The sequence below is a fragment of the Electrophorus electricus genome, chromosome 8 (genome assembly GCF_013358815.1).
Source record: "Electrophorus electricus isolate fEleEle1 chromosome 8, fEleEle1.pri, whole genome shotgun sequence".
Taxonomy (NCBI): domain Eukaryota; kingdom Metazoa; phylum Chordata; class Actinopteri; order Gymnotiformes; family Gymnotidae; genus Electrophorus; species Electrophorus electricus.
This window is the reverse complement of record NC_049542.1, coordinates 11,215,123-11,240,149: the sequence shown is the minus strand read 5'-3', so window position 1 is coordinate 11,240,149 and position 25,027 is coordinate 11,215,123. Positions and strand designations below refer to the sequence as shown.

The 25,027-nt window shown below is 39.9% G+C and overlaps 1 protein-coding gene across 1 annotated transcript in view; it reads right to left on the bottom strand.

The window, feature by feature from the left end:
• Window positions 1–269: 269 nt before the first annotated feature.
• The window catches only part of LOC113581251 (glutamate receptor ionotropic, kainate 5), a 65,453-nt gene continuing 40,695 nt past the window's right edge, over window positions 270–25,027 (bottom strand). Inside the window, exons 9-22 of the mRNA XM_027016261.2 lie at window positions 24,791–24,844; window positions 23,988–24,149; window positions 22,857–23,009; window positions 19,851–19,955; window positions 19,262–19,369; window positions 18,448–18,651; window positions 15,366–15,479; window positions 11,328–11,437; window positions 10,495–10,668; window positions 9,793–9,958; window positions 8,988–9,213; window positions 4,801–4,929; window positions 1,837–2,003; window positions 270–1,448 (exon numbers count right to left, since the gene is read on the bottom strand). Of these exons, the coding sequence (XP_026872062.2) occupies window positions 846–1,448; window positions 1,837–2,003; window positions 4,801–4,929; window positions 8,988–9,213; window positions 9,793–9,958; window positions 10,495–10,668; window positions 11,328–11,437; window positions 15,366–15,479; window positions 18,448–18,651; window positions 19,262–19,369; window positions 19,851–19,955; window positions 22,857–23,009; window positions 23,988–24,149; window positions 24,791–24,844 (2,475 nt within the window). The 3' untranslated portion in view covers window positions 270–845. The remainder of the gene's footprint in view (window positions 1,449–1,836; window positions 2,004–4,800; window positions 4,930–8,987; window positions 9,214–9,792; window positions 9,959–10,494; window positions 10,669–11,327; window positions 11,438–15,365; window positions 15,480–18,447; window positions 18,652–19,261; window positions 19,370–19,850; window positions 19,956–22,856; window positions 23,010–23,987; window positions 24,150–24,790; window positions 24,845–25,027) is intronic.

Below are 25,027 nucleotides of genomic sequence, written 5' to 3'. Positions count from 1 at the left end.
GGCACAAACTGAGGGACAAAAACCAGATAACCAAATCTCTGATAATTTCCTCAAAGATGTTCACAAACCCAGCTAAAAAATTTAAAAACCCTAAAAATGATTTACCACAGCAAAACATAACCAAGAGATAAACTGCCAGACAAAAATAAGAAAAGAAACAAAAAAAAGAAAGAAAGCCAGTAATAACTAGGAAGAAAACAGAAGTCTACAGCACTTTCTTCCTCTTTTAAAACTCTCAAGTTACAAAAAGAGTCAAAAGCATATTATCGAGGGTGAGTAAACAATTTTCAGTCTATGAAAGTCATATTAGTTCTGTGCGCACATGTAAATGCAGACTGTATGGTCCCATCAGGTGTTAATGGGATCACTTGAGTCATCCAGCACAGAGTTCTAGAAGAGAAGAGAAGGAACACAAACCCCAATAATCTGCACAGCTCTCCTTTGTCCAAAGGTCAGAAGTCATAATCTTCTATAATTGCTAGAACATCATTGGTCAATTCAAGGGATTTTGCCCTCTGACATGTTGCATAGTACATCACAGAGACAAAGGTTAAATGACTAGACTGGTTGTCCCATATTCTTGCATGGCAAGAGTGGGATGGTGATGAAGAATGTGGGTCCAAAGATCCAGTTCCTCTTCTTCAGTCTCCACTTCTGAAACATTCAATTTCTTTGATGTCCCTGAAACTGTGCTGGTTCTCTTCTAAAAATATCTTTACAGCTCTCCTAAAAAAATGTCTCAGTTTTGATGTGGTCCAGACATCTGTTTGGTCTGCCTGGGGGTGTTGGCGAACTACACGTTCTGCATTTTTCCTCTTTTCTGTGTGTCTTTTGCACCCATAGACTCAGTCCTGCTTGCAGAGCATATCAGTGGAAGGGGTTTTTAAAGGGGGAACAGGCCTTGGAGGGGGTGTGGGCTTAGGCTTGGACCTGTGCAGGCTGGCCACACCACCTCCTTCGCTGTCAGTGTTTGGGTTGGAAGAAGACATGGGAGGGGGTGGGGGCAGGCGTGGGAGTGACGAGGTAGCGGAGGATAGTGCTGGTATCCGGGAGCAGGAAGTGGCAGAGCGGAGGTTCTGAATGCGCCGGCACTCCTGACACACTCGTATGTGTGTGCAGCCTCGTGCTGACGTGGGTGGGATCATGGGGGCCAGTGGGGCAGGGGGAGGATTGCTAGACACCTTGGCCCCAAGAGGGTCCTCCAGCAGATGCTGTGGACCAGGGCCCAGGTCTGAGGGGCCCCCACCTGCCGCCGCACTGTACAGTTTGCCATTGCTGAGGCGCAACTCGCGCACAAGCTGCATAGGTCGCGAGGCACCCAGGGTAAGGTGGGCGGAGTGACGCAGGACCCCGTGGGATGAAAGGGGTCTGTGCCGCCGCAAGCGATAACTCTTCTTACATGAGATGGCATTCCTGAATTCGGTCATCATCTCCTGACATACTGAAACCTGAGTGACACAGGAGGGGTGGACAAGAGGAGGAGAAAAACAGATGAAAAAGGATGGAGTAAAAGAGGGAGGGATGGAATAAGTATGATAAAGGGAGTATTGGGGAAGGCAAGAACAAAGAGACAGAAAGAACCAGAAGAGAATGAAGAGAAAAATAAAAAGAGTTTGATGCCAACATACACAGTAAAGTGAAAAGTAAGCACATGCTTAAATGAGCTAACAAATTAGTACATTCACACATTACAAAACACCTCAGCCCACATAGTGTATCAAGATTGCATGCACTGTAGTAAAAGCACACTAGAACACAATAGGAAAGTACACTTAACTCACACATGCTGCAGAATCACACGCATGAAATATAGAGTCGATGAGTGTGGCAACCTACTGGTGCATGTCTGTCATTTCGGCCAGGGCAGGAGTGGGGGCGCACCTCATCAGTCTCTACCGAACGGCGGGTTGACCACACAAATTCCATGACAGCCACAAACACAGCAATTATGAGGCCAGAGATCAGCACCACAAAGATGCCACCAATATTTTCCATACCCAGACCTGAGTGATGCAAAGAAGTGTCAGTAACACATACACATACACACACACACACACACACACACACCTACATGGTTGGATCCAAGACATGGTTGTATTGTAAAAAGTAAAGCAATACAGATTTACAATACTACATTTAAGAAAGTGTTCATGTTCTGTGTTCAGCCAAAATACTTCCACCCTGTATTTTACCTAGCCCTCTGCTACTGCATATTCTTACAGCAAGACCTGAAAGAATACATGAATAAAACCTTAATATGTTACAAGATTAAACCCAGCATTTAGTGACATTTCAAAATTCTGCTAGTATATACAAAGCGAATCAGAATGTGCACTGAACTGTTCACTGACACACACACACACACACACACACACACACACACACACACACACACCCTACACACGTCACTCACACACACACACACACACACACACACACACACACACACACACACACACACACACACACACACACGTACCATAGCAGACACAGTGTGTCTTCTAATACCATTTTTTAATCTATCTTATTTATATTTTCTTATTTAAATCTTCCAAGGCTGTTCTTGTCACTCACATTAATGTATGTTTTTCTATCCTGACACACATACACACATGCATGCGCACACCACTTCCCCCATGGCTATCCCATTAACAATTTATTGTACACCACAGAAAACACAATATCTAATATGTGTTCTTGTCTAAATATTCTGCGCTTACATCTGTCGCTTTCAATAGTATACACATGCACACACAGCTGCTTGCACAGGCACACATGATATCTTGTGTATCACCAAAAAACCAAAGAACCACAAATACTAGCATGTCTGAATGCTGCACATTCCCCTTTAATTCTGACAATTTGAATAGTTGTACTAATGTGGGAAAAACCAAAAGTATATACTATACATTCAGTTGGTTTTCTCATCACGGAATTCTTTTTTACATCAATATCCTTGCCTTAGGTCTGATGTATTTTTGCCAACTAAATATTCCAAAGAGAAGAGAATTTATAAATATTCTTGTTTCTGCCCTCAAGGATAAACACTGATACCTACAGGGGCATAAAAAAATACATACACTACACTAAAGCCAGACTTTACAAGGAGACCATCAAAGACATTGCTTGACTCAGTGACCCCTAAAACACCCTATGAAATGGCTATTACATCTCTATTACATCAGTTTCAGTATAGAGGGAGAGTTTGTAAGTTGCCCTATTTTGTAACTCTAGAAGATTTGGAATGACTCAGAAATTCAATTAATGTACATTTGATGCAGCATATCATTTATTTAATAATACTGAATTCTGGATTTAAATGTGGAATATTGTGATGTTGTCATAGCAGCACAATAATACTTAAAGATTAAAACCATAAGTATAAAATTACAAATTCAAGCACCATAACATCTAGAGTAGATACTATTTCATGGGCACTTTCTGGTTGCTGTTTGATGTGCTAAAAGGATGACTGGATTTCATTTGAAACAATATTTTATCATCCCAAACACCACTGCAATATCACCATCTATCCAACTGATACAGTGACCTGGCTATCTGAACTATCATATGAATGTGTCTGATTTCACACACAGTTTAGATCTACACGCAGTTCTGAAAGCCATTTTCTGGCCCTTGAATCCAAACCTTGTCCTCACACCTGTGCCTCCCCTTTATTACACAAACAGTATACAGACTTTTTTGTGTGGTAAATAAGATGAGTTTCTTGATCCACTAGAACCATTAGACAGTGCACATGGTTGCTGTATCCCACTTCCCAGCACACCTAAACCAGGCATTTAAGCATTTAAGGCTCTTCTAAAAACTGATGCCTCTTTGCATCAACTCATGACCTTTAACTCAGGACCTGGAAATCGATCAAACTTAATCATTATTTAGGATGCATCACTTCTTTAAATGCACCCTGAACCACTGAGGAGTAGTATTTCTAGGGGATGCACAGCTGCTTCATATCTTTTTTATGATATAAGACCACAGTATAAGTTCTGCAGATTAAAAAAAATATATTAAAAATCACAAATACTAACAAATACTCTTGAAAACCCTGAATTATGTATGAATCTTAGAATGTTAGAAGGCCAGAACATCAACATTTAAGCATGTGATGAAGATATGCAATAGCATTTTAATTTATTTTAATTCAGTTTGTAGACTGAATTAATATACATTTTCTTATATGATGATGTTAAGCCCAGTAACAGCTGTACAACAAGTCGTCAGTAAAATACTTTGCTTTAAAATGTATTAGTGAGCAGGAATGCCTCATTTTACATATATGCTTGTGTTGGCTCATCTGTTATCAAATCTCGTCCTCACACCCACAGGGAACAGATGGAATGAATGAAAGAAGAATAACTCAGTATTTCATTAGTAATATGCTAAAGCAGGGTGGGAGCTGGGATAAAGCAAAAATTAGCATTGTCTGTGGACTCTGTGGACTGGGTTGGGGAGCACTGTTTTAAATGAATTCTAGAGCAATGTAAAACACAGAAAGCAAAATATTATAATCATATATTATTAAGATATTAACATGCAAATGTTCTTCCTTCTACAGTAAATATTTTAACAACAGACCGACATAACTTTTCATATACTAATGATGTAGGTTATGGTCATGTAAACTGTTTGCTTACCTTACAGTTTAATCACTTGTCACTATGGTACAGCCATGTTATGATATCTAGTTTTAATCTACCCATGCCGAATTACCATGGTAAAGTAAGAGCGTGTCCATTAAAAACTCATTCTGTGCATGTAATGAAGGCAACAAAGTTTCACCCTTAGCCCGATGGTCCTCCTCTTTGGCGCACTCTCCTCCCTCCCACCAGCGGCGCTTCAGAATCTCCAGCCTGTTGGTCTCCTGTAGCTGCAGAACTCCGAGAGTTATCTCATCTCTGAACGGAGAGCCTGAGATAAAGCAGAGACATGAGAACTAAGAATAGCAGTCATCCAAAAGAGTCTTACATGTCGATGAGACACCACAAAATTAGCTTAGAAACTGACCACTGATGAAAATGTCTTTCTAAATGATGATGTCAGAAAATCACAAAATCAATATTAACAATATTAACTCTTGCTCTTCTAAAGTAGTGAATAAATATTACTTCTTTGCTCTTAATAAGTCGCTTTTTTGTCATCTGTTCAGATGTTCAAAAATTATTCATTGTTACTCCTTGGAATGGTGGGTACTGAAAGATTGTCAAGGGCATAGTAAATTACTTTACCTCTTTAACACCAGGAGATATTCAGTGAAAAGACTAAGGCCACAAACCAAATCTAAAGTTTATTAAATCTAAAATCTGCTTTGTTTCCAAGAGTAAATTATGTGTTTATTGCCTTGAGCATTAACATATTTGTAGGACAGAATGTTTGATGCTTGCCAGGGACTATATTACACTTATTTAGCCAACTCAAAGCAAGGTGTTCTAGAATGCTTGTTGTGTGAATGTTGTAGTGACAATGCCATCTGTGCTCCAGGTTGTCAAGGCAAATGCTGGGGGTGACCATGGCAACTGTCCCTTTGATGAATTAGTGGGGGAAAGGATATTATCGCTAGGCACCACTACATTAGGTGGCAGTAGGGGTGGGGTTGAGGTGGGGATTGACTGGAAGGAAGTCGGAGGGAAAATCTTTTTGCACTGTGTAAAGTGAGAACAGAGTTTGAAGACTGAGGATCCAGAGATTATGCTCACTCATTTCACGAACAGTAAGAGGATGATGTGATTAAGAGTGCTCTGGGTTGTTCGGGGGCAGTGTACAAAAGCTTGGTGGAGAACTATGTTTTGGGGGTTACAAAAGACCTGGAATGGGTTGAGTGTTTTGGACAGTTTGGCAAACTGTAAGGAGATTAAAAGCATATCATCAATCATATTGTTCTCTGTCAGTACATATAATTTTGAGATAAATTATTTTAAAGGTGATGATGGAGCAAAAAAAAAAAGTCTTTTCCACTAACAGTAATTTTATTTCCACTTACAACTAATTTTATAGGTATGATCATTTTTTGAGGTATATGTTAATTTGAGCTTCTAACAAGCTCTTTTCATATTAAAGCTAGCTACTCTGTTCATACTGTGGATACATCTCTTCCATCTAAAAATGGCAAAATATGTGGAAAGCATATTGACATAATTGGTTGACAGTAATTGGTTAAGACATGCCCAACAAGAGCTGTTAAATGGCTGAAACAACAGCTACTTAAAGTCTTAAATCACTTCAGCCACTTTTCCTTCAAGGTTCTGTGCACTCGTTTAATCAACCAGTGCTGTACTTGAACAGAATTATGCTCTAAAGAGCAGGTTTCCCAAATTAGTTTCTTTCTTTTTTTAAATGTCAAAAATGTGATTATATGGAAGAGCAGGCCATAATTCACCTAAAGTGAATTACACTAGTTGCCTGCTTTTCAATGCATAATTCTTCTAGCAAATTATTCTAAGCAAATAAAAATGTGTTTAAATAATTTGCTTATTTCTAAGCAAATTATTTAAACGCATTTTTGAAGATATGACAATGTAAAATGTGTGTGTTGCTTGTTACATAAGACATTTATGTAACAGAACACATTGCAAATGGTTCACAAAACATTTACAAGTGTATGTCCATGTATATCTATGTCCACTGTATATGTATGCCCCAGTTCAGATGCCATTTCTACATACATCCACCACCTCAGATCTTTTAACCACACTCACTACTAGTCATCATTGAAACCAGTTTCTAGATTTGACCTTCAGCTGGAGCTCTGCTATCACCAACTTCACCCTAATGCTACAACATGTATGTAATCACTTATGTGTCTTTTCCTTCTTCTTTGACCCAAACTTCTCTGACCCAAATATCTGGTTTTCTACCATTACAGCTTGCTTCAGATAATTTCTTTAAAGTCTCTCTCCTTCCACAGTCTCTCTGAGAGCTCTTATCTCCACAACCAGATTTTCAGAGCCACTTGCCAATAATACAGCCATCATGATTATCTTGAGTGTCTTGGTATCTCTAGGTTCACTCTGCCATCACGCGCTAAAACTTTGCCAACCTTCATCTTTCAATTCTTCCTTGGCATTTATTCTTTAAGTTCATAGACCAATATTACACAGAGCTGAGAAAAATGCAAGAAATCTAACTGAACCAACCTGTTCAAGCATTAGATAGTCCTTACCCCCATTAAATAAATTATTAACACATGCTATTAAAAAAAACCCCAAAATCATTTATTCTCTGCCTTCTAATTAACCCAGGCAAATAATTCTCTCTTTAATATCCTTCCTCTCACTCTCACTGCAGATGGGTTCATGACAATTTTTTAAACAGAAGGTCACTGATGTCTACTAGTCCTTCAATTATTCTGTTAAGATGAATGCACCATACACATAAATCAACCTCTAATAACTTTTAGATGATTCAATGATAACAAAGTTATGATGTTGTGATCTCCAGCCATCCTATGGCATGCTCCCTTCCCCCAGTCCCATTTGTGTTCCTTTAAGACAACTCTAACCACCGCACAACCAGGGTGACTCCAGCAATCTATACTTCAATGACAAATGGTCATGTTTTATCCATATACAATTCAGCTTGAGTTACTGTTCTACCTAAGAAGCCTACCCTCAAGCCCCAAAATAATGGAAGCTACCTGTCTCTCTACTACTACTTCTGTTTAAACCTCTGGGATAGGAAGACATGGAACACTTATCATCTAAACAATAGAAGAAAGTCTTTACCCCTGACCCCAACAGCAAGTCTACCCCCAAGCCCAGCTATGTTGAAAACTACCTGTCTCTCTGCTGTTTTCTCCATCCTGAACTCTGGAAAAGGCATTCTCTTTCATCACATCTGCAGAGGAAAACCACCTAAGGCTTGGCATACCACTGGAAGAGTACTCCTGGCAGGTACTGAAGCACTCCAAACTGCCCAAGAGAACTGTCATTTGTGTTTATCCTGTTTCCTTCACCCTTCATCCCGACAGTGTGAATCATCAGATTCTTTCACCACTTGCTTTCACACTTTGTTGGGAACCAGGAACTCTGTCTTGTCTTTGTTCCCATTACATTTCCAAGGTCCATTGCATTTGGCAGCCTAGGGTGCATCACTTTGAATACCTTATAATCAGTGCTTGCCAGGAGTAAGTATGGCTTTTCTTATCAGTACTACATGATAATACTCTCTTTTTGTCAAACCTTCCTACAGGTTCTTTCTTAAGATCTGCAACAAGGTTGGAAAATCTCACTGCATGGTAGAATTAACTCTTCCAACCTGATCTCTTCCAACCTATCTATATATTTTTGTCTATCTATAGATAGACAAATCTATATATTTTTGTAAATGTAGTGTTAAGTCTATTTAAAGAACATTTATTAAATGTTAAATGTGAAACATTTATTCATCTGATCACTTGATAGAAAATTGCTCCTTGCTAAATGTTGCTACTCTGTTGCTACTCTGGAAATCCTGCCACTCTAACATGTCATTTGTCACCCCTCTGTCACTTGTACCTGATTAAGCTAGAGGAAGAATTTTGTTTAGTTATAAATTCTTTTAAAACTTTTTTGGCATCAGATTCTCTGTACATGTCTTATCTGTTTGTACATTTATCAAGTTACTCTGTATTTAAAGTGTCTGTCAAATACCATAATCATCATCCTCTGTCTTTTTGTAGTAATCAGTCAGTGTAATGAAGGCCACTGTGGCAAATGTATTAATTTAACCTCTTTCCTTATTCTCTCCTTGCTAACATCCCCTTTTCCACAGCGCATGCTCCCTGTGTCAAAGCAAAGTTGACAGAAATGCAATGTCTGCTTCTACCCCTCAATGCCAAAAAACACACCAAAGTTCCAGACCGGTGCAATTTGAGGTGGAGGGTTCAGATATCTTTTTTCTCTCCCTCTCAGACAAACACACACATTCACTCTCTCTCTCTCTCTCTCTCTCTCTCTCTCTCTCTCTCTCTCTCTCTCTCTCACTTAACTTACCAAGGGGCATGCCGATGCCATAGCCTTTGGTGTCCAGCAGACCCCCAATCTGCGTGAGGTTGCAGTTGAGACGTCGGTGGTACTCGTTCATCGTACTCTCCAGCAGGAAAGCATACTTAGAGTTGAGTACGCGGGCAACACCCTCCTCTGTGCTCTTCACGAACACACTAGGCTGCTTGGAATACATGTAGTTCCACATGCGCTGGTACGTCTGGTACCGGGAGTTCTGTGTGTATGTGTGGGTGTGGGTGTTTATGGTTGGATTAATGGAAGCCAGAGGATAAAAGGAGGACATCAAGTGGAAGAGGCAGATGGAGAGGGAAAGGGAAAGGGAGAGACAGAGAGTGAGGGATAAGGAGAGGGAGAGGGAGGGAAAGGGAGAGACAGAGAGTGAGGGATAAGAAGAGGGAGAGGGAGAAGGAGAGACAGTGAGAGTGAGGCAGGGAGAGACAGATAGAGAAAGAGAGGGGGGAGTGACAGATGGAGAGAGTGAGAGACAGACAGAAAGAGAGTAAGACATGGAGAGAGACAGATAGAGAGGGGGAAGAGAGAGAGAGACAAATAGAGAAATAATTACTTAATGAAAAATGACTCAGGAAATTAGGAGGAAATTTGTATTGGTTTAGATCTCCACAGATTTCTACCCAAGTAAAACTGGATTAGTGGCTTACTACTGAACACTCTCTTTCACTCTCACTCTCTCTCGCACACACACACTCACACAAAACATTGAGAAAAGATTTTTAAGACAGATGCAAGGCTCAATTAATCATACTGGATAAGGTTAAAAGGTGAGAAGTCTGACCATGAAGAAGGTCATGGTGCTGCCTCCATGGATGGTGCCATACTGAATGTTGGTCTGGTCTGCTAGGTCATCTGCAGACTCAATAGGCACCTCCATCCTTTGAACTGTCAAAAACGCAGCCAGGTTGGCCGTGTATGAGGAAATGATGATCAACGTGAATGCCCACCTGAGGGACCAAACACACACACACACACACACACACACACACACACACACACACACACACACACACACACACACACATACATACATACATATTCACACTCAATTAAGTTACCCCGTAAAGTATCTGGTAAAATCTGTGAGATATTTACTAAACATACATACATACACAAACAATATGGTTAGAACAGACATATTTATTTGAGAAGATGACTGGAGAAACAGTTCTGGAGTGGAAGGATGGAGATGGTGGTGTGATGAATGAAAGAATCATTTGATATATCATTTATCTGAGAAAGGGAGAAGAAAAAGAGAAAATAAAACCTTATTGTAGACTCTAAACAAATATATAAATTGGGTAAAATGTCTTGATCTTGACCTCATAGGCACTCAAACACCAGAGTTCATCATTCTCTCTCTCTCTCTCATTCTCTCACACACACTGACACACACACACACACACACACACACACACACACACAAAAGAAAACAAACAAAAAAACAAAAAACAAACACACATCTCCTTTAACACCTACTCACCAGACACCGCTAACACACCTCGTTGAAAGGGCCCGAGGCATGATTTCTGAACCCTGCTGCATGAAACCTCCTACCGGAAACCACAGGCTGTTTCCCAGTGTGTACTGATTCTCCAGCAGGTCCCTGCGTTCTCGTAGACATGGATGGGGGTTATACCACTCATAGGGGCTCAGCCTGGAAGGGAGAGAGACAGCAGGTAAGACCCACAGCTATCTCATAATCAAAAGATTATAGGTAATATTGGATGAATATTACAGAGAAACAAAATGAAAATGGAAGACAGAAGAAACAGGGTGGAGGGATTATTATGAGCTTTTATTTTAATCATATTGTAATTGAATCACATACATCACATACTTATTCTATTATTAAATGATTAACTACTTTTGTTAAACAATTATTGTATTAATATAATTTCAGTGAAAGAGAGAGAGATAAATCTGTAAGGGTGGATGTGAATTTTTGAAAGAATTCTCTCCACACACATTCACACACAAAAGGAATGAGAATCTTCATCTGTGAAGGCTGTAATATGCAAACACATTAAACCAAGATGTAAAGGAGCATGTTAATGACTCATAAAGATTGGGGAATTGGAGAGGCGGAGACACTAGAACAAGGATTAATGAAAATGTCCAGTTAGGTGTGCTGTTCCCAGGACCACCAAGCACTTTTACGAACCCTCATCCTCTATTAGACCTTCTCACCTTAATTTGCTATGTGAACCAATGCATTTTTCATCAGTGTATGTATGTGTGCGCGAAGAGTTAAATAATGTGGGTAAAGCTGGGATGGAAGTGGCAAAGCTGCGGCACTGACAGCAAGGAAGGTACCTGGCAGCCAAGAAGAGAATGCAGCTAACGGCTAGGTAGGCTAAGAGCATGAACAGCCAGACAGCAGGAGAGAACGGGTCCAGGAAGGAGAAGTAGCCTGGCTTCCTGCCCTGCAGGAAGAACAAAATAAGGTGTGTTCAACTCAATAAACAGAGTTCTTGGTATTGGAGGAACCTCCAGGTTGTATTTGAATATAAATGTATTTGTCTATTACTTTGCAGACAGAGTAATAAATTCCACAAAATTAAAAGATATCTTCATTGCCCTCACAGACATCAGGGACATCTGAGCAAGTTAATCTTTTATTTGAGAGTCTGATTTCAGGAGTAGTTGGATTACCCCTTTATTGTTTGGTTAGTATGTGAATACTTATAATTAATAACATTTAATATTCTCTCAGTAAATAAAGGTGCACTGTTTGGCAGTGGTGGCCCTGTTATCACCTAATTTACATGGCACAGTAAGACCAGTAAACCTTCCTCTATGATGTCTGTATATTCAAACAATTCAGAAAGCTCCATAGCAATTGGCCAAATAAGTAAGTCGCACATCTTAGGGATAAAACCAATTTTATTTTATATTTTAATATATATTTTCTATTAACTTATTGTAGTTTGTGTTTTTGGAATTTCATCATTTCTTTCACTTTCTGTACTGTGTACTGTAGTTTTTCAGTTGTTTTAGTCTGTTGCGGTGTTAAGTAGCAGAAGGTTAAGTTTGGTTTTGTTCCTTACTGTATCATCTATTAAATGTGCAACTTAATTAAAAAAGCAGTCTTCAGCTTTTAAAAACTAACTGCCCTAACTTATAAACCCAATTACATGCATGACTAGAATTTTCACTTTATTAAATAGTTATTTATTAAACAGGCTGATTTTTTCTCACCCTTCCAAGTATAGGTTTAACACCGTTAAATTTTGTACCACAAAAATTCCACCCAAGATGCTTTTGGGCTGTTCTGAGTGGCTGTTAGGACCCTGCTGTCTAAGCAGAGCAAGCACTTATGTCTCCTCACAAGATTGACTGTACTGCTACAATCTCTCCTGCATCTTGGCTCTGAATCAACCAACAAATGTTTTGGATTTCTGAAAATAACCCAGAATACTTTCCAGATATCAGCAAATCTCTTTTGCCAACTCTCAATCAGATTCAGTGGCTCATGAGTCCAGCAGGAAGAAAGAGAAGGCTGACACTCTGCTGACTAATAAGGACTTCAAACCAAACTGAGTTAGCCAAAAGGTACAGGGACAAACCCCTGGAGTCCTGGGTCACTCTACAATAGAATTAATAATTAAACATGAAAGCAGACTGGTGTAGGCTTTGTTATGCTTTGCAATATACTGAACACAATAACATCATTCCAGTCAATTATGGTTATTTCAAAAGGTTTCACTGCAGAAATCGCTGATGGCCATTGCGGAAGTAAACATCCATTCTGCCCAGCATAGGCATGGCTTAATGAAGGTGAGATTGTAAGGTTACGTGATCATGGCTTTGAGGCTGTATTACAGACAGGTCACTCAGCAGAGCACACATGCAAAATAGGTAATGAATGCTTCTGGAGTGCCCTAATCAAAATTCAAATTTAAATGCCCTAGAGCTCATCTGGCCAAGATCTGAAATAAAGACATCATTGTTATAAAAATGCTGCCAGGTAAGACTGTGCTACATGTGTGCCTTCACTTTGTTGTGAAAGGCAGCAAGTTTTTACACCAAGCAAATGGAAGCAACTATGTTTTTACATCCACTTACTGGAACCTGATTATTAAAAACAAAGTAATAATTTGGCCAGCCATTACATGGTTACTGGTAACCATATTTGTGTGATGTGTTTTTGATTATCCTACATGCTGCCATGCATTGAGATGAGGTGGGACAGGGCAGGACAAAGCATGGCTGAGATGAATGATGTGAGGGTGGGCCAAAGCTAGCTGTGGGTGGGTGAGGCTGGGCATGGGTGCCCCCACATATAAAACTGACTGAGCACCTGGACCAGGACCAGGACCATAGCAGCACATAGATGCAGTCCAGAGTTCATAGCGCATATAGTGTTGTGGGAGGACTGGAGCCTGGTTCCTTTGCAGATCTTTAAGCCACTGCACAGGGACTGGGAGCAGCCTGTATATAATGCCAGGTATGGGTACCGCTATACCATTGCCCCAGGAAGCTTCCTGCCCTGTTACTGCCAAGTGTGCCAACTGTTTGCAAGAATTCCTTTAAATATGTGGTTTTAAACAATTTGTGGTAATTGATGATTTTACATGGCCATAATAAAAACTAGTTAAGCCTTATTTTGTGGCTTAACTAGTTTTTATTATGACCATGTATATTCATCTGTTGGCTTCAACATTTTCAAGTGATGACCACAAGTGATGACTAAATTTAACAGGAGGGCTAGGCTGGCAAAAATAACTGTATACATAGTCAGATAGTTGTTGGAAGCATATGCAAAAGAAAGCCATAAAGCAATGTATAGTACTATGAAACTAAAACTAGAAATGGACATGGACAAACACTGCAGTTTACATCTAAAATATACTTAGCTCTGACAATACTACAACCACAAACTGATAGTAAAAACATTTTCAGGGTGATTGTGGACAAAAGTCCCTGTTATCTTCTGTTTTAGTTTGCCTTTCTTAATAATTAGTGTATAAGATAAATCAATTATCTTCTCCACACTTGTCATTTTGTGAAGAACAATTCTATTTAAGTTAATTTTAGTTTTGTTGGGAGAACCCAACACCCTCACTGCTAGGTAGCATCATGGCTCAGAAGCTAGTCAACAACATTTCTACATATTCTTTTTGATTATACCTTGTAATTGTAACTGGCTCATTGTATTTAAAACTCCAATGAGACTTTTAAGACACTTCCAGATGCTTCATGCCTTATCATGTATATTGGACTGTATGAGACTCCACTGTATGCCCTCTCTTGTAGAGTATGGACAGCTATGATTAGCTGATTCACATCACTAAAAATATTGGAAGAAAGGTTCGATTCTTCAGTCTCTAGAGTGGCTATGAAAGAACTGGCACAGAGAGCGAGAGCGAGAAAGAGAGAGAGAGAGAGAGAGAGAGAGAGAGAGAGAGAGAGAAAGAGAGAGAGAGAGAGAAAGAGAGAGAGAGAGAGAGAGAGAGTGAAAGAGTGATAGAGTTGGGGGAGGGTGGTTGTAGAGGGGTTATGAGTTTAAAGAGTGTCTGGCTGCACATGGTGCCAACTAGCTGTGTAGGCAATTTGCTTATATTCCATAGGCACCCTAAATTTCCAAAATGATGGCACTGGCAAATTAATTCTGTCTCACCAGCCTGTGTATGGGTTTGTATGGGTTTGTCGGTGGCAGTCCATGTTCAGAAATGTGACTCCAATGGACATGCTGCTGAGAGTTCACAGTATATTTGCATCCACTCTAAGGGGACTGTAGTGTGAGAATGGACCATGAAAGTCCTGCCAGCACCCTAGAACCACACACAGCTTTCCTTTATCTTGAGGCTGCATACACCTCTCAGATCAAAAATGTAATGCTTTGCCACTCTCACCTCGAGAACAGGAGGGAAAGTTTTAGTTTTTTATATCCCTGCCACTAAACCTGGTAATCTGGAATCAATAGGTTATTTTGACACTAAAGGGTGTGTCACAATGTAGAAACAACTGATTTCATGTCAGAGATTCTTTCCAAAAATAGAGCATTGTAGCAATAGGAATTTATATTCTTAAATACAATATTTTAAACCATATGTACTTCCCAAATATATACTTAAAATGAAATAAAAATACTCTAATCTTGATTAGAATATCCTAAATGTGGCATGAGGAAAGAGCTATTTAGTCCTTTGAACTTTCATTGGGGTTTTTTGTTTTGTTTTTTATTCTCAATTAGTACAACTATAGTGTCCTTTGTATTCACAACATAGGAAAATACTGCTTTACAAATTCATGACATAAACCTTGTCTGAGTTAACACATCATACCCAGAAACTCCCAGACGTGTGTGGGATGCAACATGAAGGCACTGTTGGCGTGTGGGCCTCTTACTATGTGGACGCGGTAAAGAATGCTGATGCCGAGAGTCATAAAGGGCTTGGAGAAGTCTATGACCTTCTCCCTCTCGGAGGTGATAGTGAAACCTGCTACAGCCAGGTCTGCTTTCTGTGAGAGAAGGAAAAAGCGAAAAGAGAAGATGAGCAACAAGAGGAGAAGAGACGGTGACAGAACGGCATGGAGAGAGAGGTGGAGGGAATGAGAGAGAGGGGGGAGCAAGATGGAAAGAGATCAAAAAGTGATAAAATAATGACAGTCACTGTTCTTTAACCTGCTCATGCTAGAGAACCGAACAGTAATAAATTAGAAAAATAAGCAGACACAAAGTCAGAACAGGAATCCCATTTCCAAAATGTTTTAAAACTCAGAAACACACACTGTCTGTAACTACAGAGATTCTCCTTATTGCATTTCCCCCTTTGCCTCTGATGTAACTCTCTTTCATTATGACCTGTAATCTATTTGGCAGGTTTGGCTTCACTCCAGAGCTACACATTTCCTTGCTACTATTCTATTTGACATATCCGTGTTACAGAACATAGGGGTACTATGAAAGAATGAATGAGTATGTTATCTTTTGCTCATAGTTTTCTTTTTTTTAATACAGGGTTTGCTTTCATGATTAGCTGTAGTTAATATGAGCTAAATCTTTCACAAATCAATATGTAAAATCAGTTATCCATTAAGTACATGGCCTTTTTGTTGCAGTTATATTAAATACAGACAAATATTGTGAGAGTTTTACACCTAGATCACTGCAGAGTTTAGTTCCAACACTAATCTATCACACCAGGCTCTAATATGCTACTGAAGCACTTTACCTGGATCAGGTGTGTTACATTAGGTTTGGAAGTAAACTCAGTAGGACAATAGTTCACCAGGACTGAACTTGGGCATCCCTGAGCTTGTGAGTTTAACAGCTAGTGAAACTAACTCACCTTTTTAAAACAATACTTATTTTTCTTAGGACCACACAATGATCACTAGATGGCAGAGTGAATAATGTCTAATGTAGATGCTCTCTCCACCTCTTACTGATCTTATATATATTAGATTAGGTTGAAAAATGGCCCTGGCAGTACAATTCAACATTGAGACATGACTCAAAGCAAGAAATGTAAATAAATCTGCTCTCAAATATATTCGGACCAATGACCTTTGACAGTCAACCTCTGACACCAACAGTCATTTGTCTCAAAGTTAACTTCTGCTGACTGGTCAGTATATAGGAAGTGCTTAGTGTCTAGGGAAAAAGTAAAAGGGCATACTTCCCCTGAAGGTGTATAGAGCATATACTATTACATGCTGTTTAAGCTACATTCTCCAGACTGACATTAATCCATCTACCTTGGTTTTGAAAGTCAGTTAAGGTCAGAGTTAGTCATTTGGGGGTGTGTCATCTTTAGATGGAAGAGGAGGGACAGGAAAAGAATAAAGTCAAAGAAAAGGGACAGAGAGATACTTTATAACAGCATATACAATTGGTCGCATGCACGTCTGGAATGATATTAGAAGGGCAAAAGGAAATTGTTTATGTATTTAGGGCTCAGGAGAAGAAATGGCTCAGAGACAGAAAAAAACACCATCAAATAATGATAAAAGGAACGACAGAGGTATGAGGTGGAATGTGGTATGAGAGTCTTGAGGGCAACAAAGAAAAGGGATATTTGTTGTGGAGTGGGGGTGGGGTCTTCCAGAAGAATGAAGGAACACAGCCCTAGGAGAGTGGAACAAATGATGAATATAAGACAGAATATGTCTTGTAGGAGTACATGAGCCAAGGCAACATAGTTTTTAGTGGGCAAGAGTTGTGCATTGTGGATTTAAGAGCAAAAAGAAATGAGATAGAGGTGGTCAGGGACTGTTGAGACCAAGGAAGCAGAAGATGAGCATTCAAATAGGGGTGAGGGAGACATGTTGCTATGAAAATGTAGAGAGGAGGAGAGAGGAATGCAGTCTGTGGGCTCATGAGGAATGAAGGAGTGTGAGAGGGTGAGGAAATGACATTGAGGAAGGTGAGAGGTGGTGGTGGAGAGGTTGATGGAGTACAGGGAGAACAGAGTGATTATTAGAGTTCTTAAAAATTTCTAAAAGAAATGCACCCCAGACACCTTCAGGTTACTTAATTACTTCTTAATTGATTAACAAGGGTAGCCTCATTAAAGACTTCATGATAGTTTCATCAAGTACCACTGTCATGAGAGAAGGGATCGTGGCATGTGTTTTCTGTGTGTGTGTTTTCTGGTGTGTGTGTGTGTGTGTGTGTGTGTGTGTGTGTGTGTGTGCATGTGTCACCACAAGTTTTCATGCAGAGCACATTAATGTGTGCCAACCTCACACTTTCTCTAGCAGTTGTAATTGAAACACACCATGATATAATTGGCAATAGAGACACATGATTACAGTGAATGAGTGAGTGTGTGTTTGTGTGTGTGTGTGTGTGTGTGTGTGTGTGTGTGTGTGTGTGTTCATTCCTATGCTGGCATGAATTGGCTAAGACCTACTCACACCATGGGCAATACAAGGTCATTACCATCATCATTACCAATATCATTATGTTTAGAATTAGCAGTAATAGTGGAGCTGCTGAAAAAATATCTGTAATCTCAGCTCTAATGGAAGAATTGGTTTAGCAGCAGCCTGAGCAGTACTGGGGCTGGTTTCAATAGGCAAGGAGAGTGGAATGCACTTGTGAGGCACATAGATGAAATATTCAGCTGAGAGAGAGAAAGATTCAAAATTGTAGTGAAGTACACAAGGCTTCCTGAGAAACAGGATGTTTTGGACAGAGGTCCTTCATGAGCTGTACAACCTTTTTTGCAGCACTTTGCTTACACAGCTGATGGACCTCTGTCTGAAAAGATCCTGTTTCTTGTCTCTCTCTCTCTCTCTCTCTTTCTACTATCTATACATCTCTTACTACATTACACTGCAGTTACTGATCTGGAATATTTTTTGGAGATATATATGTGTGTGTGTGTGTGTGTTTCTGTGCATATATATATATATGTGTGTGTGTGTGTGTGTGTGTGTGTGTATGTGTGTGTGTGTGTGTTTCTGTGCATAATACTCTTACCCTGTTAATGAGCTCCCCCACCATGCCTGTCCAGGACCCATTTGGCTCTGGCGCTCCATACAACCCATCATCGACCAGCTTAATTTTAAATGAGAACTTTAAAATGTCCGCCAGCTCCCGCAACATATCCACACAGAACCCTTCATACTGGTCATTCCCCTCAAAGTCCTGGTAGTTTTCTTTCCGCATCACATATGGGTTCTCCTGCAAAGTAATGGAACACTCATTTCATCTCTGTAATGTAGTGCTGTACATATGTGTATGTGTCATAAACTTAAATCGAAACCACTGTTTGGCTCACTGGTAGGCAATAAAAAGACATTAAAGTTGCTGCTGAACAGTGATTGCTTCATTTTAACACAAGCTGCTTTTAGGCTAAAATGTCACTGCATAGTATGTCTAGAGGGACTTAGAGGGTAATGGGAGGCAACTGGAGAATAGCCACTTTATAACTCTTCTGTCGGTTCAGTAAAGAGATGCTATGCAGATCCATTAAATCCATTAAGTTCAGTAAGGAATTCATCTTCTCCATTACATAATACTTAGGTATTACAAATGATTAGGAGATTATAAGGCTTTTGGCATTGTGCACATGTAGCCCTGAGATGTCTATGCCCTTAATACAGAACGTCTTAATTCTGTAAAAACCTATTAACAGTAATGGACTGTCAACTTTGAGTTAAACCTATAAAAAAAGTTAAAAGTTAAGCCTTTACTGTTGTGGTAATGAACCAACAAGGAACTCAATATGTCACATTTGTGTCACTATAATGAAGCCTTTGTCAGTTTGGTGGCAGATCTGAAGTTCTCTTACCAATATGGTGGTCACAGTAAGTGTCTTGTTGGCCAAAGTCTGTGATGTGTTGATGTCTAAAGAGGTGGAGTTCATTGCCAGTGTGTTGTTGGAGTACCAGATACCAATCTGCAACCAAAGCAGTGGAGAGGGTGCATGGAATAAAGTCATGGAGAAACACAGAGGTGGAGAAAGAGTGGAGACATGGACATGGAGCATTTAGAAAAGGAAAGAAGGAAAGACAGAAGAAAAAAGTTCTGTGCTGTTCCTATGGTCCTACAACAAGCAAGCCAGAAGCCAGCTTCTCTATGACATGCTACTGCAAAAAATATGTGTGCAAACAATTGCAAATACAGTAGATATTATGATTTAGACCAAATGAAACAAATCTCATGAATAATTCATTTCTCCTTTAAAATGTGTTTAACCTAATGTGTGAAAGAAGGAAACTGAGCCAGTGAGTACCATAAATGTTTGGATGACACAGAAGTATTTATTCCAGCTACCATATTTTGCCACCCTCCTAACCTCTTCATAACATATGACCTTGTTATGGTCTTTCAATGATCTCCTTTACTTTTATAAGATGATGTGCACATGTGTGTGTTACCTCTTTGTGCCCTCCTCGAAACTTCTCTAGAATGTGTATGGTGTAGTTTGTTCTCTGGCCTTTACTGTTAAACTCCACTCTCCCTGTCAAGCCATCATACTCCACCTTAAAAAATGAACATAAATAATGAACTGAGACAGTAGGAGAGAAAACAGATAGCAAAGAAAAGGCATTAGAGAAACCTGAATGATGGGTTTTGCCTGTGTGTGAAGTAACTGTCTTTGTCTGTTTTCTAATCAAACAGGTTGACAAAAAGATTTAAGGTGGAATTAAGCATGACTAACAGGCATACGGTATTTGTATGCATGTGGGTTTTCTTGCTGTGGAATAATAGCAATTCAAACCTCTTCTTTGGGAAATTACTGAAGAAATAAGTGTATATGTATAGGGAGTAATAAAGTAATGAAGTAATGAGTGTGTATGTATATACATAAAATGAATGTGTATGTATATATATAAAATAAAGTAATAAGTGTATATGGAGTTATGAAGTATATAGAAAGAAAGTATGGAAAGAAACAGCAACATCTAGGTAGGTCAAAGCTGTGCACAAGGAAGGAATCATTACCAGAGCTATGAAGAAAGTTCCTTTTAAACAACTGAAACCCCAAACAACTTCTGAAGTACAGGGGGTACTGTCAGCAAATCGCAACAATTTTAACATCAAAAAACAAAAGAGCCACACAAGATGGAGGCCTTACCTAAGCATCAGCACTTAGGAAAAACCATATTAACATATGGTAAATGCACTAGGACTGGCCAGCACAGGACTGGGACAAAACGTTTCAAATATTTAAACCACAATGGGAAAGAGAAAGTGTGGAGGAAAAACACAGCACACAAAGTATTGCAAGACTTTCCGCATAAGCTAAATTTTCTAGCCATGCATGGTAACCTCAAAGTCATTTCTGAAACTGGCTTACTAATCTTTATTAGCGATATGATTAAGTTGAAACTACAAACAATGAAATGATCAGATGTATTCTAGAACATCTCATTTGTCTGTTGATAAGAGAAGATGAATCGGACAGGGCTTTACACTGGCAATGGAAGAGTTCTTAAGGGGTAAGGTTGTGTACAATCAGTTCATGGTCTAATATGCACTTAATCTATTCAGAACCTTCTCCACATTATCAAGATGATAAGGGCTCAGCGGTAAGGGCTCAGATGTAAGTGCCAATGTTTGCAGGTTTGAGTGGATAAAGATGGTAGTGACCAACTAGCATACACTACTCTAGCTGCTGTGACACATATGGCCAGAAAAGATGCCATTATTCTATTTAGCCTCATTCTCATCCTGTCAAAATCCTGCTGAAGTGTCCAGGTACTTTTGCAAAGCACCAAATCAAGTGAAAAGGGCTCTGTAACAGGTGATCAGGTAATATCACAGTTGTGTTAACTTGGTGTTTATTTTTTGGACATGATATTCTTTTCCCAGTTTATTGGTGTTGTTCTCCAGAAAGACAGCCTGCCTAAGTTGTTGTAAGACTTTTTTAATGACTGCCGTGGGATAACATTCATTACAAAACCTTGCTTAGAGTTTAATTTGTGCTAAAACGACAAGATGAAGAAGCAAATGAAACAAATGGATAACAAATAATCTGTTTGCTTTTGATAAGATGAAAAAGAAGTAAAAATGTTCCTGGATCACTTGGGAATTTTGCAGCACTCTACTGGAATTAGCCCAGCCAATCAGGGAAGAGGGAACATGTCTTAACTGCAAATCAGTCACTTTCCTCCACTGCATGGGTTCTGTGTGTCAGTCTTGCATTCACACTGAGAAAATCAAACTCATTCCACAATGTTCCACAGTGAAATGACAATCAAACCAAATATCCTTGTAGAATGTAAACTGCCACATTTGCTACAGACTCATTTTAAAAAACAAATACCTTGATATTGTGATTGGAACATATTTTTCTTTTTAAATTTTTAAACATAGGCCCAAAACATGATCACCCCACATGTATTGATTTTAAGGATGTGGGTGTCCTAAATTTCACAATCAGGTCTGGTCTAAATCGCCAGTCTAATTACATTCCTAAAACAAAATAATACTGAATATCCTTATATTTCCTATTAATATTCCTGCTTGCATACAAGTAAAGTATGCTTAAAAGTGCTTAAATATTAGATAAATACTATGAACCTTATGAACATGTGCTTTACTAGTGAGAGAAAGAAATGGGGAGAGGGGTGTATAAAATGTGAGAGGGTGAAGAATGAAAGAGGAGCAATATGCATTTTGTTTTTGATAGGTCATTGTAGCATGCCAAATGAAGCTCTGGGTTTCAGACACATTAGGGTGAAGGAAGAAGAGAGAAGAAAAGAAAAGGCATGATGATGAAAACGCAAGCGAACGGAGGTGAAATGATGAGACAGGTGACAGTGACAAACCGAGAACAGCAGAGGAGAGATGCTGCCAAAAGGGGTGTTGGAGTGATGGAGTGATGTGCAAAGACAGAAAGGAACAAACTGCAAAACAGATGGGAAGGGACAGAGAGTGGCAGACTTGGATATAAAAGTAGAAATGACCGGTGAAAGAACCAAGCAAGTCTAGCACTGTCTAGCAGCCAGAAAACAGAATATTTACTAGTGTATAGCACAACCCATACCAATGCTCTTCTATAGGTAGAGTATAAATTAAGACACATTTTTACAATTTAATGTCATTTGAACAAAAATCACCATAACAAAATAATTCTAATAAAAAATAGTTATAACACAACCACATATATGCAAACCCCCCTCCCCCCCAAAATACAAATTAAAAAAACACACCACAAAAAAACAAAGAAATACACCACAAAACATTTAGCTGCTGCACATGCTGACAACACAAGATTAGCATAAATAGAGAAAAACAGACATGCTAGTCAGCCATCTACACCACCAGCACCAGACACAAAAGACACTACCAGGGAAGGAAAACAGTCCCCCCCCCCACCCCCCACCCAGAAAATGCCAGAAAATGGCTGGCGCTGGCATAGCCATGGTGACACACACCATGCGCAGGTAGTTCATGAGGCTGGTGCCATGTTGCCAGATGAGCGCGGAGGTGCAGCTGAGTGGTTTCACCCCGATCTCCTGACTCCGATTTAGCTCACGCACTGCCCCGACCACCACGTGCACTGCGTCAAACATCAGAGCAGACGACAGCTAGGAGGAGACACAAGAAAGAAAAAGAGGCCCCTGAGTGAAGGGAAGCCCTGAGGGAGCTGAGTAAGCATAGTAACAGGTACCGCTGTGGAAAGTCAAAGACAATGTTCAGTGTTCCATGGACATTCCAGCTCTGATGACTTGATGTAATCAAGCTCAGTTATAACAAAATATTGTGGATCTAGCTGGCATGACAGGAAACTTGCTAAAAGTGCAAGGAATACTTTTACCAAGAGTTCATTGTACTGACACAGTTGTATAGTAGTTGCTAGAGGAGCTCTGTCACTATGGAAATATCTCAGTACAGTTCTATAAACAAACATTCTGGTATCAGCAATTAACTCATAATATTCTATGTAATTTTTATTTACCAGGCTTAACTGCCAAAACACAATGGTTAAGTATACTGTGCTCACCCTAATTCTGCAGGCTCAAATGGCCAAAAGGAAGCATACACAGAGACCCAGATAGAAATAAAAATTGATTGAGAGGAGAGGACATTAACTAGGGTTGAGAATCAGAGAGAGGGGGAGTGAGAGAAAAGGCTTTAGTGACTGAATATAATTTTTCATGCCTATAAGGGTCTGAAGGTGACATTCTTCTAGACTGCCTTATAGAACAATTCATGTATATCAACCCAGCTGACATTAAAAAATGGTTCCTTTGGTTTCTAAGTATCAAGACATTCCTGGATAGAGTATCTCCTATGCAAGATAACTAATCATCAAGCTAGCAAAACAGATGATCACAGTAGAAATGATTCATGTACCTTAGTTTGAGAATATGGCACCTCATGCTTAACATGGAATATGGGGCAAAATAAGATCCCTGAAATTCTACTGTGGTGCATGTGGGCACAAAACACTCATGTTAGTGCAGGTCTGTCTCAGCACCAGTGTGCGTGTCTGTGTGTGTGTTTATGTGTGTGTGTCTGTACATGCATGTGTGTGTGTGTGTGTATACATGCATGAGGCTCACAGCTGGACCCGGGTAAGGGCTCAGGTCGCATCCTTCCCTCCAAGACAGGTTGAGACTCCTGATGAACTCCAGGTAGAAGGGATGACTACTGTTCAGCATGGAGAAGCCCACAACATTGGACTGGTCATTTACCACATCATCCAACCTCAGCAGAGGGAAGTCCTTCCAGATCCCAGGAGGTCCAGAGACAGGTGCAGAGAGGAACAGCAGGAACAGGATTTACTTTTTTTTTTTCAGAAGACAAAGATTGTATTTCATTCACATAACCTTTCCACTAATGCCAAGCTTCGGCGTGGAAAGGCATGGGATGAAACTTGCACTCGCACTCTTCATCATTCTGTTTCTTCATCAACCTTGTCAGTTTGGTAGAGGTGAACCCTAAGCACTGATCTTGGGCCAGCTGCCAGAACCCAGGCCCAAAATGTCACTCATCACATAGAAATAACAAAACCCTGGGCATAAATCAGCAAAACACGACTTGCTCTGCTCACGGAAATCCGTGAGGCCTCCAAGGGCCTTACAATCATCACCCAATTCGCCTCACTGCAGCTATTGTAAAATCACTCAGCTCCCCACTGAACAATATATGACCTCAAAATTTCTGCTATGAATTTAAGCAGCGGGAAGTCACCTCAAACAAGGGCATATCCCGCTATGGCCATGATGATGATGAACAGCACAGAGGCATCATGCATTTCTGATGAGCAGACTGGACAAAGCCCAACTCCAGCTCCCACAGGAACCATGGAAAATATGGTTGGTGTGTCATTGGTTGAAGGAGGAAAGTGGGCAGGGTGTCTTACCATTGTGGTGAGGATATACTTGTAGAAGGCTGACATCATACCTAGCTCTGATGCCTAGAAAGACAGAGAGAGAGAGAGAGAGAGAGAGAGAGAGAGAGAGAGAGAGAGAGAGAGAGTGCAAGAAAGTCACAAACAGACCTCAGTAATACCTACAGCATTTATGTGTTGTCAACAGACACTGACATTATACAATTTGAATTATTATCTGGATCACAAAACTGGCCTAGAGCTGATTAT